The sequence below is a fragment of the Alligator mississippiensis genome, chromosome 2 (assembly GCF_030867095.1).
Source record: "Alligator mississippiensis isolate rAllMis1 chromosome 2, rAllMis1, whole genome shotgun sequence".
In the NCBI taxonomy this organism is placed as follows: domain Eukaryota; kingdom Metazoa; phylum Chordata; order Crocodylia; family Alligatoridae; genus Alligator; species Alligator mississippiensis.
The window spans coordinates 275,214,522-275,228,604 of record NC_081825.1 but is presented as its reverse complement, the minus strand read 5'-3'; the positions used below and the strand labels follow the sequence as shown (position 1 = coordinate 275,228,604).

Sequence of the window (14,083 nt, the reverse complement as noted above, 5' to 3'; positions counted from 1 at the left end):
TTCAGTTGATACTTTCTAAGCATATAATAAAAACTAGCAAATTGCCCATCAAGAATGACCGGGGCAGGGCAGGTGGGGACAGGCCTGCATCCTCCATCCCCACTCCACTTTCGGACCAGGCCCATTCCCCCATCCCTTCCCGCTGCTTCAGGGCTGGGCCTGCTTTTCCCTCCTCCATCCCCCGCTGCTTTGGGGCCAGGCCCACTCCCCCCACCCCCCTTCAGGTCCGGGGCCTCACCTCCACACCCCATCCAATCTGTTGCCGCTGCTGTCTCCAGGGAACAGGGCTGGGGTGGGCACGAGGCCGGTGCCACTGGCCTCACACCCCACTCCATCACTACCACCTCCAGGGAGCAGGCCTGGGGGGGGACAGGACACAAGGCCAGTGCTGCTGGCCTCACTCCCTCGCTCCATCCCCTCCATCCCTGCTGTCATGGCAGTACTCCACCACCTGTCCAGAACACTGTTAGAGCACTCTGGTTGTTTCAGACAACCAATCAGAGTGCAAATAAAGTGTTACAGACAGACAGACAGATCAAGGCTTTTATAATATTAGAATGATTGTTTAGGGGATCATAGCAGAGTATATTGGACACAGTACTCCACAGGTGCAGCCTCACCAATGCTGAATATAGGGGAATAATCACTTCCCTGGATCTGCTAGTAGCAATCCTACCAATACAGCCCAGTAGGCCATTAGACTTCTTGGTAACAAAGACACACTGTTGCTCATATTCAGCCTATTGTCCACTGTAATGCCCAAGTCTTTTTCTGCAGAGCTGCTGCTTAATTGGTCAATCACCAGGCTGTACTGGTACTTGGGATTATTCTGTCCAAAGTGCAGGACTTTGCACTTGTCATTATGGAACTTCATGAGATTTCTTTTGGTCCTGTCCTCTAATTTGTCTAGATAACTCTGAATCCAGCCCTACCCTCCATTGTATCTACTATTACCCCCAGCTTGGTGTCACCTGCAAACTTGCTGAAGGTGCACCCCATCCCATCTTCCAGGATCCGGTGCCTGATCCAGCATGCAAGGCATCAGTCTAGAAATGTAACAGTACAGAAGCAATGCTACCGCTACCCAACTGCCAAGTTCCCAGACCTGTGGGGAGCCCTGCAGTCTGGATGACATGGCACCATGGGTCAGAACTGCTTTGCAGGCCCAAAAGGTTGAGCACCTTTGTTCTAAACTAACCTCTTACCCCTTTTCCACATTAGTGGAGTGTAAAATAGTTGTTACAGTTTGGGTAAGCAGAAGTGTACACAGTGTCTGCTCTTCGCTTCGTTGTGATGCCCAAGTTATGTTACTGCAATGCAATACCTCTTGAACTATGCCAAAGCATAGAGCCAGATTATGGGAAGTCTACCTAGTATATTTTTAAAGTCTTTAATGAGGTAATATTGTTTTTATGAATTTCATTTGTGAATTTTACCATATGATGAAAAGACTCTAGTAACCATTTCTCTTAGCTGTGCATCATAGAATATTCATAGTAGCTGAGAGACTTCATTTTAGCCATTTTAAACTGAATTTTCATGCTCCCAAATTGCTAATTCAGTCTCTTGCATAAATCTTTTTTGCAACTTGGGTTACTGGTACAATGGCAATATACAGCAGTGCATTAGTTCTTGCCTGCTTAAGCATGTTCCAGCACTCTGTTGCAAGACCTATGTGTACTGTTGGACACACAGGACCCACAATCAAGGGAATGGTTTTGCAACAGGAGGCCTGGTGGGAGAGGCTTGCAAGGAGAAGGGGTAGAAGTTTTGATAGCAAGAGGATTAGGAGTCAGATATCATGAGCTGAGTCTTGAGAGGGAGCTGTAGAGTCTGAGAGATTTGTTAAAGATAGGTTGTTATTAAACTGGAATACTATTTTAATAAACAAAACCTCAAGAGAGGAAGGGTTTAAGAGCTTGCATGCATTAATAAACTAGGATGAAGTATTCACATGAGCAAACTAACCCTGTACTTTCCCAGTGTGGGAAAGTGGCTCAAAAAGTACAGTATTTCCAAGTTCCCTTGAGGTCCACCTGTGGCTTCTTCCCCAGACCCTCTGGGATAGGTTCTGCTCATGAATTGGAAGGTCTCAATTTCCAGTTTAGTATAACTGTCCATGAATAAACTTGGGCTGTAAATTAAATAAGACTTCTAAGTCTCCGAGCTGTCTTTTAAAGTGCATAGAAAGGGGAAAACAGCCACACTTTAAAGATGGAGCATGTTTATTTTGTATAAGGCTTATAATGTAGTTGCCTACAATTGCTGGGGACTGGACTTGATGACCCAGGAGACCTTCTCCAGTTTTGAACACAGCTGAATAGTTTACCAAACCTCATTCAGCTGATTTATATCCTGCCATCTGTCCTTTAGACTGAATGTTAATGCATTGTGCTGTATAATTTAGCTCATAAATTAAAATATGAAATAGTTGTGTGTGGACACTTTCCAAATACATTTACAGACAATGATTATTTTTTGCCTGCTGCATTTTATTTAAAAATGCAAATCTGTCTATTACTGATTTTTTTAGAATGTTTCTGATGTCAAAATAATTTATTTTAGTTAATTTACAGTGAAATGCCATTAATTCTCTAGGTGAGATCAGAAAAGAAATGTTAGAAGATGCACAAAATAAGCTAATGAACCTTATAAACAGCACAGAAGGGAAAGTGGACAAGTAAGTAATTTTGTTTTAAATTAGGTATATACATTTTTGTCTTTTACTTCTTGCCCTATAAATTATTTTGTAAGATTAATGGATTAATGTACAATATTAGGTACCTACTTGCATATTTTCTAATACACTGTCATTTTATAGATTAGTTTTGCTAATTGAAATTAAGGGCACTGACAGATATGTACAAAAAACAGAACAAAACAGCGCTTTACTGAAAGAGGTAGTGCATTATGTCAGCCTGGTTTTGAGCATCTGTATAGATCAGGTGTATCAGTGGGGCTTTTTGACATTTGTATCTAATAGCCAATTCAGTTAGTTTTTAGATAAGTGTCAAAAAGCCCCACTGAAGTGCCCAGTCTATACAGAAGTTGGGCAAGCCGGATCCAGCTAACATGATGCCTCTTCTGGGCATGTGCTGCACTCAGTGCAGGGGCACCAAGCTGAAAGTAAAGCACGGTTTTTTTGTTTTTGTGGGGCTTGTTTTCATGTCTGCAAGCAGCCAAAATGTTTGTCTGAACAGAAGTACTGATTGTTTATAATGCTGCTTTGGGTCTGTTTTTTTTCCCCTCGCTATTTGTAATTCTTAGGCTACACCCCCCTCTCTTTGTTTATGGTATAAGAAGCAGTATGGGTGTGCGAAACCGGCCACATTCAACTTGCATTTGGCCTGAATCAGGGACAGTGATTCGATTTGTTGATTCGGATCGCTTTCCCGATTCAATTGGGCTGAATCGGAAGATTCGATGCTGATTTGGAGAATCAGCGATTCAGTCATAGACACAGCTTTAAATGTTTTTTCTACGTACCTTGAGGTGCCAGGCGTGGCTCGTGAATGCTGCGATGGTGGGGCGGTTGGAGCATCCCACATGAGCGCAGGGGGCCCCCCCCCCCTGCATGCTGGGTGGCAAACCTGGAAGTGGACCAGAATTACTTCTGCTCCACTTCTGGGAAGCATGCTGGGGGACCTCCCTCCGACTCGGTGATTGGCCACAGGGGGGGACCCTGGGTGCCCCCTCCCTGAGACCCAAGAGGCACCAGTTGCCAAGCTGGGGGAGCATGGGGGGGCCCCCTGGTGTGCTCCCCAGCAGACCTAGAAGTGGATCGGAAGTGCTTCTGGTCCGCTTCCGGGTCTGCTGCTGACACTCTATCTGCCCCACCATCTCGGCATTCATGAGCTGCCTGGTACCTCGAGGTATGTAGAAAAAAAATTTAGAGCTGTGTCTATGTCGGAATCACTGAATATTTCCGAATCTCTCTGAATTGATTTGGAGGGTTCTGATTCAACTCAGAGAGATTAAAGGGTCTCCTGATTCGATTTGGATTTGGAGATTCAGCTTGAATAGATCCCAGTTCTGGACAGCATGTAAGCATGTATATAAGTGCTTTCCTGAATGAGAACCTCAGCATGTGCAGTTGACATCATATTATTGCTTTCATTTTCTGTTTAGTTTTGCTTTACTGAAGTCATTTCCCATTTTCTCCAAATCGGTGAGGTTTCAGTATTGTTGCAAAATAAATAAATAAATAAAATTACATGTTAAAATGTATACAGTAGATCCACAGTTGAGCACAAGATGACGATATCAGTTAGCTTTTTTTTTAAATTTTATAGGGTCCTGATGAGAAATCTTTTCATTGGGCATTTTCATACTCCAAAAAATAAGCGTCATGAGGCATTAAGGCTAATGGGAAGTATCTTGGGGATCAAAAAGGAAGAGCTAGATCAGGTAATATTGCTGGAAAAGTAAGCTTTTTTTTCCACACTCGGTATGTTTGTAAAATAGAATGTTTCCTATTGTTGTGTGTAACACGTTGGGTTCCTGGGGCGGCCATGACACCCCCCTGGTGGCTCTGCGACTGTGCCATGCTCCACTTGTAGGGTGCCCCCTCTGTCTCATCTGCCATGCCTTGATGGACATAAAATAGGGAGGCTGCCTTTGGACCTTTGCTGAGCCTTAGTCCCATTGGTACCAGATTCATGACTGGGCCTCTAGTCTCCAGTCTAGAGACTAGGGCTAATTGTGCGACTCCAACACTTCCCCTTTACCATGCCTCATGCCTCTCGGGCATTACCAGTACATTGTCCCTCTGTTGGGGCTTTGACCCCCTCAGTCTCTGCCCCTTTAATCTAACTAGGCCTTCTAGCCTAAGCCCACTGGGTTGGGCCTGACTTTGAGGCACTAGCTTCCCTTGTCCCTTCTAGTCACGTGGCCCCTGTCTGCCTGGCTACCTACAGGTGCCTGCTAATTACCCATTAGCCTGTTGCCTTGGCAGCCTGCAGCTGTGGTGCCCTGCCTGCCTACAGAACTCCTGGGTTGGGCTGCTTTCCCTCTTAAAGGAACAGAAGACCTTGGGCTCTGTTACACAGTGTTTAACATTAAGGACAAGCAGCATCCATGGAAGAGTGTCTTTTGCTTTTTCATCAGTGCTCATTCTTAAAAAGCAGCATGATCCTGAGCGGTGACTTTAATAGAATAGATGCAAAACTCTCTTGGTTGGAGGATGTTGATATGGCAGAATAGGAAACTTCATATGGTTGTTATTGAGTATAGTAGTACATTGACAGTCTCAGAAAGAATATATTTATGTCAGGCAGTCAAACTAGGTCACGTACAGGTTTATGTTAACAAAATTTTTGAGTAACATTTTAGACTGGTTACATTTTTGAGGCGGAGAATTGTTTTTAAAATTTTTGTCATTAATTAATGATTTATTAATCCATAAGATGCTGTGGCACACACTTCCTTGTTTGTTTTTTGTTATCTATGAGAGGGTACTATGAGTTGACATTCTTTTGTTTTGTTTTGTTTAGTGTATTGTTCTCTGATGTTTTTGTTTAAGTATTTCTTTACTTAATTATTTCCAGTTATTGTCTGAAGAGCAAAGAGGTGTTACCAGATGGGTGACTGGTTGGCTTGGTGGAGGAGGAGCTGGGTCAAAGAGTGTCCCCACTACCCCTTTAAGACCAGCCCATCAATCCATTTTCAATAGCGTAAGAATTCATTATGTATTCTTGTTGTTTGAATAGAAAAGTTGGGGCAGTTGTGTATGAATGCTTACATTCTAGTTCATTGTTATACTGGACTTCATTTAATGTTGAATTTATTGAGGGTAATAGAATTGACATTATTTTTTTCATTATGCAACTGCTTTGTTTAAACTAGTAATGAACAAGTATTTCCTGAGATCAGAAATTACCCTCATCTATAGTCCATGACTTAATTTGCCAAGTGCTTGGATCAGTACCAAAATATATAACTGCTGTTCTAGGGACCATTGACTTCATCATCCACTAGGGAGCTTATCTTGTGAGCCATAAGAGTTAGAGGTTAAATACATCTGGGAGTCTGGAAGTCTTCAACAGTCTGCAGGATATCAGACTGTGAAATTATATTTTGATTGTTTTGCTTTTCCACCCCTTTGAACTTGAAAAGTGGCTGCTTTCTTAGCTGCTGTAGCTAGAAATACTAATGTATATTATGTGAAGGCTTACATTCCCATTTTTCCCACATGTACTTTCAGCAAAATCCAAAGTCTGCTACTGTTGACTTCATAAGCACTTCCTATTCCATATTCATGGAACAATGTCTCAGATAACAAAATAGAGAAAATAATGGGCTTTAAAAAACCCCAACGTTATTTCCTTCATTAAACAAACACAGACACTGCTATGATGTCAGTACAGGCCTGAGCTTCCAGAAGAACCGAGATTCTTAGTAACAGAACTTGGCTGGATGAAAACATTTATCTTTGAAACGATCAACGTTTTACATTGTCAACCTAGAGTGACAAAAATACTGGTAATTTTCAAATAAACTTCACAATCACTAGGCTTTAAGGACTCATTTCCCATGATTTAGCACACCAGTACAAATCTTTTCAGGTTTTTTCAGCAACAGAGCATTTTATTTCTTGATATCCCTACAAACATTTTAAATATTTTAACTATTGTGCATGTTCTTATCCAGTCCTTTTCAGAACTTTTTGTGAAGTTTCTTGAAACAGAATCCCGTCCAACCCTTCCTCCACCTACACTCTCAGTCCATGACATGAAGCCTTTAGGAGTTTCAGGAATTGGAAAACCTAGTAGTGCTACATCCAGCAGTCAGATGCAAGGTAATGTTTGATGAAAAACTTGAAAGTTTATATACAGCAGAAATAAGATGGTTATTTGTGTCTTCATGTTAATAGCATATTTTCTCACATATTACATGCACCTCTTCCATGAAAATCCATTACTGGAAAGTGATGTGTTAAGCGAGGAAATGCAGCCAAGCCCCTGAACACCCGTGGGCTGTTGCTGGGGCAGATGCTGCTGCTGAGTTAGCAGGAGGGTCTGCCCAGAGACAAGGGAAAGTAGTAACCCTACACATGCTGGACCAGGGAGCCATGCAATAAGCACGCAGGGCTCTTATACTCCACAGTTAGGGAGTCCTGCATGCTCACTCTGCTGTTCTCTGTCCAGCGTGTGCAGAGTTACTCTCTTTCCCTCAGGAAGACCCTCCCACTGCAGCCACTGCTACAAGGTCTAATCTGGCAGCAACTTGAGGGTATCTCTCAACAATGTGAAATAGGGTGGGGAGGGGAGAGGAGGAATTGCTGAAGGGAGCCCCTCAAGCTGCTGCTGATGGAGGAATTGTCCACAGTTTTCACTGCTGGCAAGAAGTCTTTTCTTCATTCTGCCTTCTGAAAAAAGGGTGCATGTCTTATCTGAGCATGTGTGGTATGTGAAAAAGTATAGCAGTTTAGTTTGGTATTGCATTAAAGATGTGTTGCTGCTTTAACTATCTTGTCAGTGCTAGGACAGCTGGGCTCTGTGGTATGGGAAAAACTTCCAGCATCTCACCCAAACAGCAAAAGCTACCTTCCACTGGCAGAATTGTATCAGTGATGTGCAGTGTGTGAGTTCCCCTATATGCCACCAGCTAACAGCTCTGCTACCTGAACTTCGTAGCATAGACAAGGACCAAGAGTGGGACTTTCAAAGGAGCCTAAAGGGGTTAGGACTGCTGCCTGCCTTGGACCACTCTGAAAATGTTAGCTTGAAAAACCACAGCTTTAACACCTGAGTGAATTTATTTCTTTTGACAGTGAAGCTAGCAGCACTTGTTAGAGCCAAACAGATGTTGGGCAGCCTTCCTATGCATAGTTAAATCAATAGTGCACCCTGGGACTGATTTGAGGCATCCCTGCTGATCGAGCTGGGTCTCATTGAGTCAAGAATGCCAAGCTTGTGGTGGCTTTGTGATATTTAAAACTGTTGAGTAGGTAAGGATTTGTGTAGGACTAGCAAATCATTTTAAAGTCATGAGCATACCTGATTTCTGAGCTGTGAGAAATTCTGTTATTTGTTTCCTAATTTAGCAGCATTAAAATAATTATTCCTGTGCTTGAAATACTTTCTAGCAGAGATTTAGCTTCTGGTTTTACTGGGCACCTGCACCAGAGTAATCTATTTAAGATGCTCAGAATTTGCGGGGTCCAATCCTCAATTTAATCAGTCTGATTTCTGCATTCAGACTGTGATTTTAACCAATAGTTAAAGCTTTACCTTAGTATAGCAACACTGGTTTCAGAAACTTGCTAAAATTTAAAATGATCAGCTCTTAAGTTGCAAAATTAAGCTAAACCAGCTATTTTATGATGCATTTAAATTGGAGACTCCTAATATAAATAAAAAATGTCTAGCTGAACATACATATTTTTTTCTCTGGAAGTAATATTTTCAATAAATTTTAAATGACATTTCTTATTCATTGGTACTCTTATAACTTGTAGTACATTAATAATATAATAGACTTAGTACCTATTTGACTTGGCAAAAGCCCAGCTTCCTTGTCTGGAAGAAAAATTAAGTTCTAAGCTCCTATTTATTCATTCAGGAACCAGACTGATGCCTTGCAAAGCCAATCACCCTTTTTACTTTCCTTAATTGTTTTGGTACTTAAGTTTTTGGTGGTTGGAAATGAACCATATAAAAGCAGATTTAAAGCACTCGGTAAGGATGTAAAAACCACTATTCAAGTAAATATGCAGTTAATTGAGTAGTCTTGCTGCATTTATAAGAATTGAACCAGTTATGTAATAAACGCTCCTTTAAGAAACCTGTTAACTCAGACCTGTCCAACCTCTAAGGAGCTAGGACTGCACTCCCACAGGCCACACCAAGGTGAGCCATGAGCCCCCTGGGTCTCATGCCATGCAGATGCCCTGCCCAAACTGCTGCATTGTGCACCTCCTTGGGTATCCTACTGCAATACTATGGCCATGTGCAGACAAGCACAGCAGTGCAGTATGTGGCGCTGCAGACCTTTCTGCAGTGGCACACATGACATTCAGGCGTTTTCTGCACTGCTGCCTTGGAGATCCAGGGGTCAAAAAAACGTGCACAGAAAAAGAGTATGGTGGCACACATGAAGGCAGCATTCACTGCCCAAAACTGGAGCCTGGCCGGTGGGAGCCAGGCTTCAGCTGCCGGCCAGGCTTCAAGCTGCAGGAACGCCACAGCTGCAACTTCCCTGGCCCCTGGGAAAGGCTGCTGGGGCCAAGACACTTGCTGGCCACAGTCTCCTCTACCCCGCCCAGAGTAACCTGCAGTGCACCAGAGGGCATGTGGCACAGGCATTCCCTGGGGAAAACGCAGTGGTGCAAGGTGTGCCAGGTGTCTGCATTTGTCTGGGCGCAGCCTGTGTCCATGTAAGCACCACATGCTCTCACAGCCCCAGGCTCACCCTCAGCTCCCTGAACCACACTCCACTGCTCCATTCTCTAAGGCATGGACAGGAAATGGAAGCTGGAAGGGGTAGAGGGGGCCAGGCTGTGGCATAAGCAGTGGCCTGGCAGAAATCCAGGGTTTGTATCTTAATTCCTCATGGACCACACGTGCAAGCACAGGCTGCAATTGAATGGTCCTTTTATTACATTATTATGCGATGGCAGGCAGAAAGTAGGTCAGGGTGGAACTTCTAGTGACCAGAAGTTCAGAAGTGCATAAGCTTTCAAAGACAACAGCCTACTTCATCAGCTACTATGACCTGCCTGATTCAGGCTAACAGTGAGCCACCTCTGTGCAGTGGCAGTATTAATTGGTTGTCTTCTGTAAGGTAAAATTCTCTTTCCTCCCCCTCACTATATCTGCAGTTAAAGGAAAATTAGCTAAATTTGATCTAGGATTGAAAGTTAATTTGTACACTGAAGTTTAGGCTGATTGATCTAAAGCTAGTTTGGGGAAGGAGTTCAGCATTAGACAAGGCAGTTTATAAGAAATGGACATGTTAGATCAAAACTGGCATTGTTGAAAAGTGTGAATGAAGAATGATGTGATTAGAGAGGGGAGAGTGGATAACTAGGGAGGTTTTAGAGGCCTTGAAGCCTGAACTAAGACAATTTAATTTGATGCATTAGAAAGTAAGAGATAGAGTAGACTGACTTGCTTTCTATACAAATGCTTTGAAGATTGATGGATTATGACTGTTTTTCTAAACATAAAAAATTGTTACATCTCAGATGCAGCGGGCGCAGGAACCAGTAGAAGACCAGATGCAAATCCATTCTTGGCACCCCGGTCAGCAGCAGTGCCCCTTATCACCCCAGCGGGTGGACCTGGGCATCTTCTCATGAAACCTATTTCTGATGCCTTACCTACTTTTACACCACTGCCAGTATCACCTGATGCCAGTGCTGGTGCTGTATTAAAAGACCTCTTAAAACAATAGATGATTCTGAATCAGCATTGAAGATAGCACTTTAAGGGAAACAAGAACACTATATTGTATATAACTTACCACAGAGAGGCCTTCTGTAAAAACCTGTCTACTCGTTTGCAGGTGCACATGGTTCTTTTAATTATGAATCAACTAGTGCTTTGGAGATTTTCCACAGGAATAACTGCCCTGTATGTAATGGTGGTTCATTTTGATTGAGGTAGGCTTTAAACTGGAAAAAAAATATCCTTTATCATTTGTGTAGCTGCAAGAGAAATTGCAGAACTTGTAAATGCTACTAATGCTCTTCAAGGTTTGGGGAGTGTGAAATCATTGCTGTCTCTGCTCATGAGGTCAGTTTGTTCAACAGCACAATCTGTTATCAACACTGGAGTTTTGAGAACCCACGACTTCAAAACAAAATTAATATTTCTGCCCCAAAACTCATTTGATTTAGGGTATTGTGTTCATGACACACATCCTGAAGAATTAAGTTGCCCACATCTCTGCAGTAATGTATTGTGCCCAGCACAGTCCTCAAGCATGCTGTGCTGCTTTAGGCAAGTGGCTTCCTAAACTGGAAGTAGTGCAGCCTTGTCTGTGCGGTGCATCAGGTGGACTAGTTGTTACTGCAGAAAGACCGTTTCAGTTAGTCCACCCTCATGCCAGTTAGCCTGCTTGCCACACCACACAGAGGATGCATTGCATCTGCCGTAAGAGGCAGCCTGCCTGAACCAGTGCAGCATGCTCGAGGGCACTGCTGTGTGGCTTGATATATTTACTGTGTTGATATGGCCATTATAAGCATATATGAGTGTTGTCACTGAATATAACACACACAACTGCATTTGGCCAGCATATAGTATCTAGTTATAGTAACACAGATCTCTTTAATGAAAAGATTGGCATGCCTAATTTGGGGGGGGGTGGGGGAGAGGAGAAGGGGGCGGTTTGAGGCATATGATTGCCTTCTATTGAAGGAGCTGAATTTTTTCTTGCCCAGCCTCACAGTAGCTATGGCAATCTAAACCTACCAGCACTCAGGAGATCCCTCTGGGAACAAGAGTTGGAGAGTGTGCAAGAGGTTTTTTGGGTTTGTTTTGTTTTTGTTTTTCCTCAAAACTTTAATGTGGTGAATAGTCAGCAGTGGAGAGTTTAGCAAATCCTACAAGCATGTTCTCATTACATATACATATGCAGTACTGTAATAATCAAAGATGTACATTTAAAATACCTTGTCTCTTGTACGATTTTGAAGATTTAAATGTTGGTTTAAAGTTTGAACATATGTATAAAAATTAAAGGAAAAAAACCTGGTTACTTATCCCAAATGTGTAAATAGGTCTGAGTAAGACCAGGGCCAAAGTCAATTACTGTGTAAATTTGGGTGTGATAACTTGTACACTTTATACTAAATGTAGCAGGTAAAGTATTGAATTGTATACTGAAAGGTAAAACTTGTCATCTTACAAAAATGGTTGATCTAGCATAAAATGGCTTCATTTTAAAATGTCTTATTTCTAAACCTTTTATGCTATTCCTTGTTTAGTCAGTGTTTAAAGGCGATGATTCTGCAAGTTCTATATTAGAACTGTCAACCTCGACTCTCCATTGTCATTAAATAGCCTAGATTAAATTAAGTTATATTTAAAGTGAATCACAGAAACTTGTACAGAATCTTCCAAAGTAATGCAACAAACCATTGTTTTTATTTATATATAGATCAAATGGTAAAATCCTTTCGTTTCTTTAAACCCTTCTCAAGCACGATTGAGCAATTTCCATTCACTGTAAAGATTTCAGTTTCAAAATACCTTTCATGCTACAATGCCATTCCTCAGTGTATCAGTGTTATGTGGATTTAAAACGGAAAACTTATACAAATTTGGAAGCAGATCAATCATGTTGAATTTTCATTTCAGATCAGTAGCACTTGTGTAAATAAATGGTCTATTCCATCCCAGATAAGTTAAAGCAGGGCTGTCTAACTGGAGGCCTGTGGGCTGCATCTGGCCTGCATGGGGTTAACATGAGGCTTCATGCTCCCAACTGTCTGTTGCTGCTCCCATTGCTCTGGCTGCTGTGGTAAGGGGAGTCAGGGTCTTGGGGGCATGGTGGTGGAGCAGGGGGGCCTGATGAGTTTGCTGCCTGCATGCCAGCAGCAGGGGCAGTTTGGGGGTGAGGTTGGAGGAGGATTCATGTGGCAAAGGCAGGGGGGAAATTGTCTGCGTGGTGGTGACAGCAAGGAGGCTTGCATGTCTCATGCAGCAAGGGGGTGGGGTTAACATACACAGTGATAGCAGTGGCAGCAGCTGTGGGTGGCTTGTGTAGTGAGGCGGCTGCATGCAGTGATCTGTGTGGCCTCAATATGCAGCTACATGGCATCTGGCCCCCAACTGCTCTGAAGTTGGACAGCCCTGAGGTAATGATTTTTGAACTCTGATTTCTGTAAGGGCAGTAGGCTGTGCTGCACCAAAGCAAGCAATGCTTTGTGAGAACCCTATTTTAAATCCTTTTACACTTTGCTTAATACTTCTGCTGGATACATTTAAGTGAATCATTTAAATTCATCTTCATTGGAAAACTACAGCTTTGGAATGGCTACTATATTTTTCCAAAAATCTATAAAGAAAACTTCAATGATGTGTTGTCTGTGCAATCTCTTATGTGTATATAGTTGCATTTATTTCAGGGTAAGCAGTTGATTCAAAATAAAACTTTTTGAGCTAATGTTTAAGGAAGTGTTCAGCTTCTTAAAATACTATTGCTTACAAATTTAATACAAGTGAGCATGGGCTGGTAGTGGTCACCTGAATGTAGTGGTTCATAATGTGTTCTTGTGTGCAATACTTGAAACTCCTTTAAAAAAATAGAAAAGCTATTAAGTTGGCTGTTCCTTAAACCACCTGTTCAAGAAAAGGTGAATAGTGGTTGCTTCCCAGCTTTGATCTAAGAAGTTTTTTGACCATCTTTAATGGTAGAAGTACAGGAGTCAAGTGAGGCGAAGCCTTCACACCCTCAGCATAAAGAGGAGAGAGAAGTATTGGTAGGTTCTGCTTCCTTTCTTCCTCTTTCAGCACCACCTTTTGTTCTTTGTTAACCCCTGCACTACAGAAAGAGAGGCGTGTAACATGCTCTTCATTGTAATTCTGTTATATAGTGACTATAGTGCCAATTTACCACCTCATATTAGAGCTCTTCTGTTACGCTGTAACTGTAAAGGGCTTGTCCTGCCAGTGTTTAATAAAAATGAGCATGGTTCATTTATCAAGTTATAAGCTGTTAATAGCAACCAGTGTGAATACAATTAAGTCATATGGCAGTTCACAGTCTGTATTTCATTTACCTTTACAAAGATATATGAACTTGACACATGTTTTGCACTGGTATTGTTAATGAGGCAAGCTGCTTGGAAGAGGAATTGTAAAGCACAAAGAAAGCATTACTACAAGAGAAAAGAAGTCACTTCACCTGTAAGCATTTCTGTTTCTTCCCCATTTCTAACTTTCTGGTTAACTTCTGACACATCTGCAACCTAGTCTTTAATGTGGTACAGGGTACTGCTTTGCCACTGTTAAAATTCAAGAAATTTCATGTTTAGATCAGTTGCGATTAAATATAGCTTATATAATTTTTACAAAGCAGCTTTCTAGCTCTCATGGCTGTTCTAGCTTGAGAAGACTTAGCTGAAACAAAGCTT

At 42.2% G+C, this 14,083-nt stretch overlaps 1 protein-coding gene across 3 annotated transcripts in view; it reads left to right on the top strand.

Moving 5' to 3' along the window:
• The window catches only part of TRIP11 (thyroid hormone receptor interactor 11), a 68,473-nt gene extending 55,353 nt beyond the window's left edge, over positions 1-13,120 (top strand). For all 3 annotated transcript variants that reach the window (XM_006259233.4, XM_019481663.2, XM_019481662.2), the window contains 5 exons: positions 2,599-2,680; positions 4,293-4,407; positions 5,547-5,672; positions 6,649-6,796; positions 10,187-13,120. In XM_006259233.4, the coding sequence (XP_006259295.2) occupies positions 2,599-2,680; positions 4,293-4,407; positions 5,547-5,672; positions 6,649-6,796; positions 10,187-10,395 (680 nt within the window). In that variant the 3' untranslated portion in view covers positions 10,396-13,120. The remainder of the gene's footprint in view (positions 1-2,598; positions 2,681-4,292; positions 4,408-5,546; positions 5,673-6,648; positions 6,797-10,186) is intronic.
• The last annotated feature ends 963 nt before the right edge of the window (positions 13,121-14,083 follow it).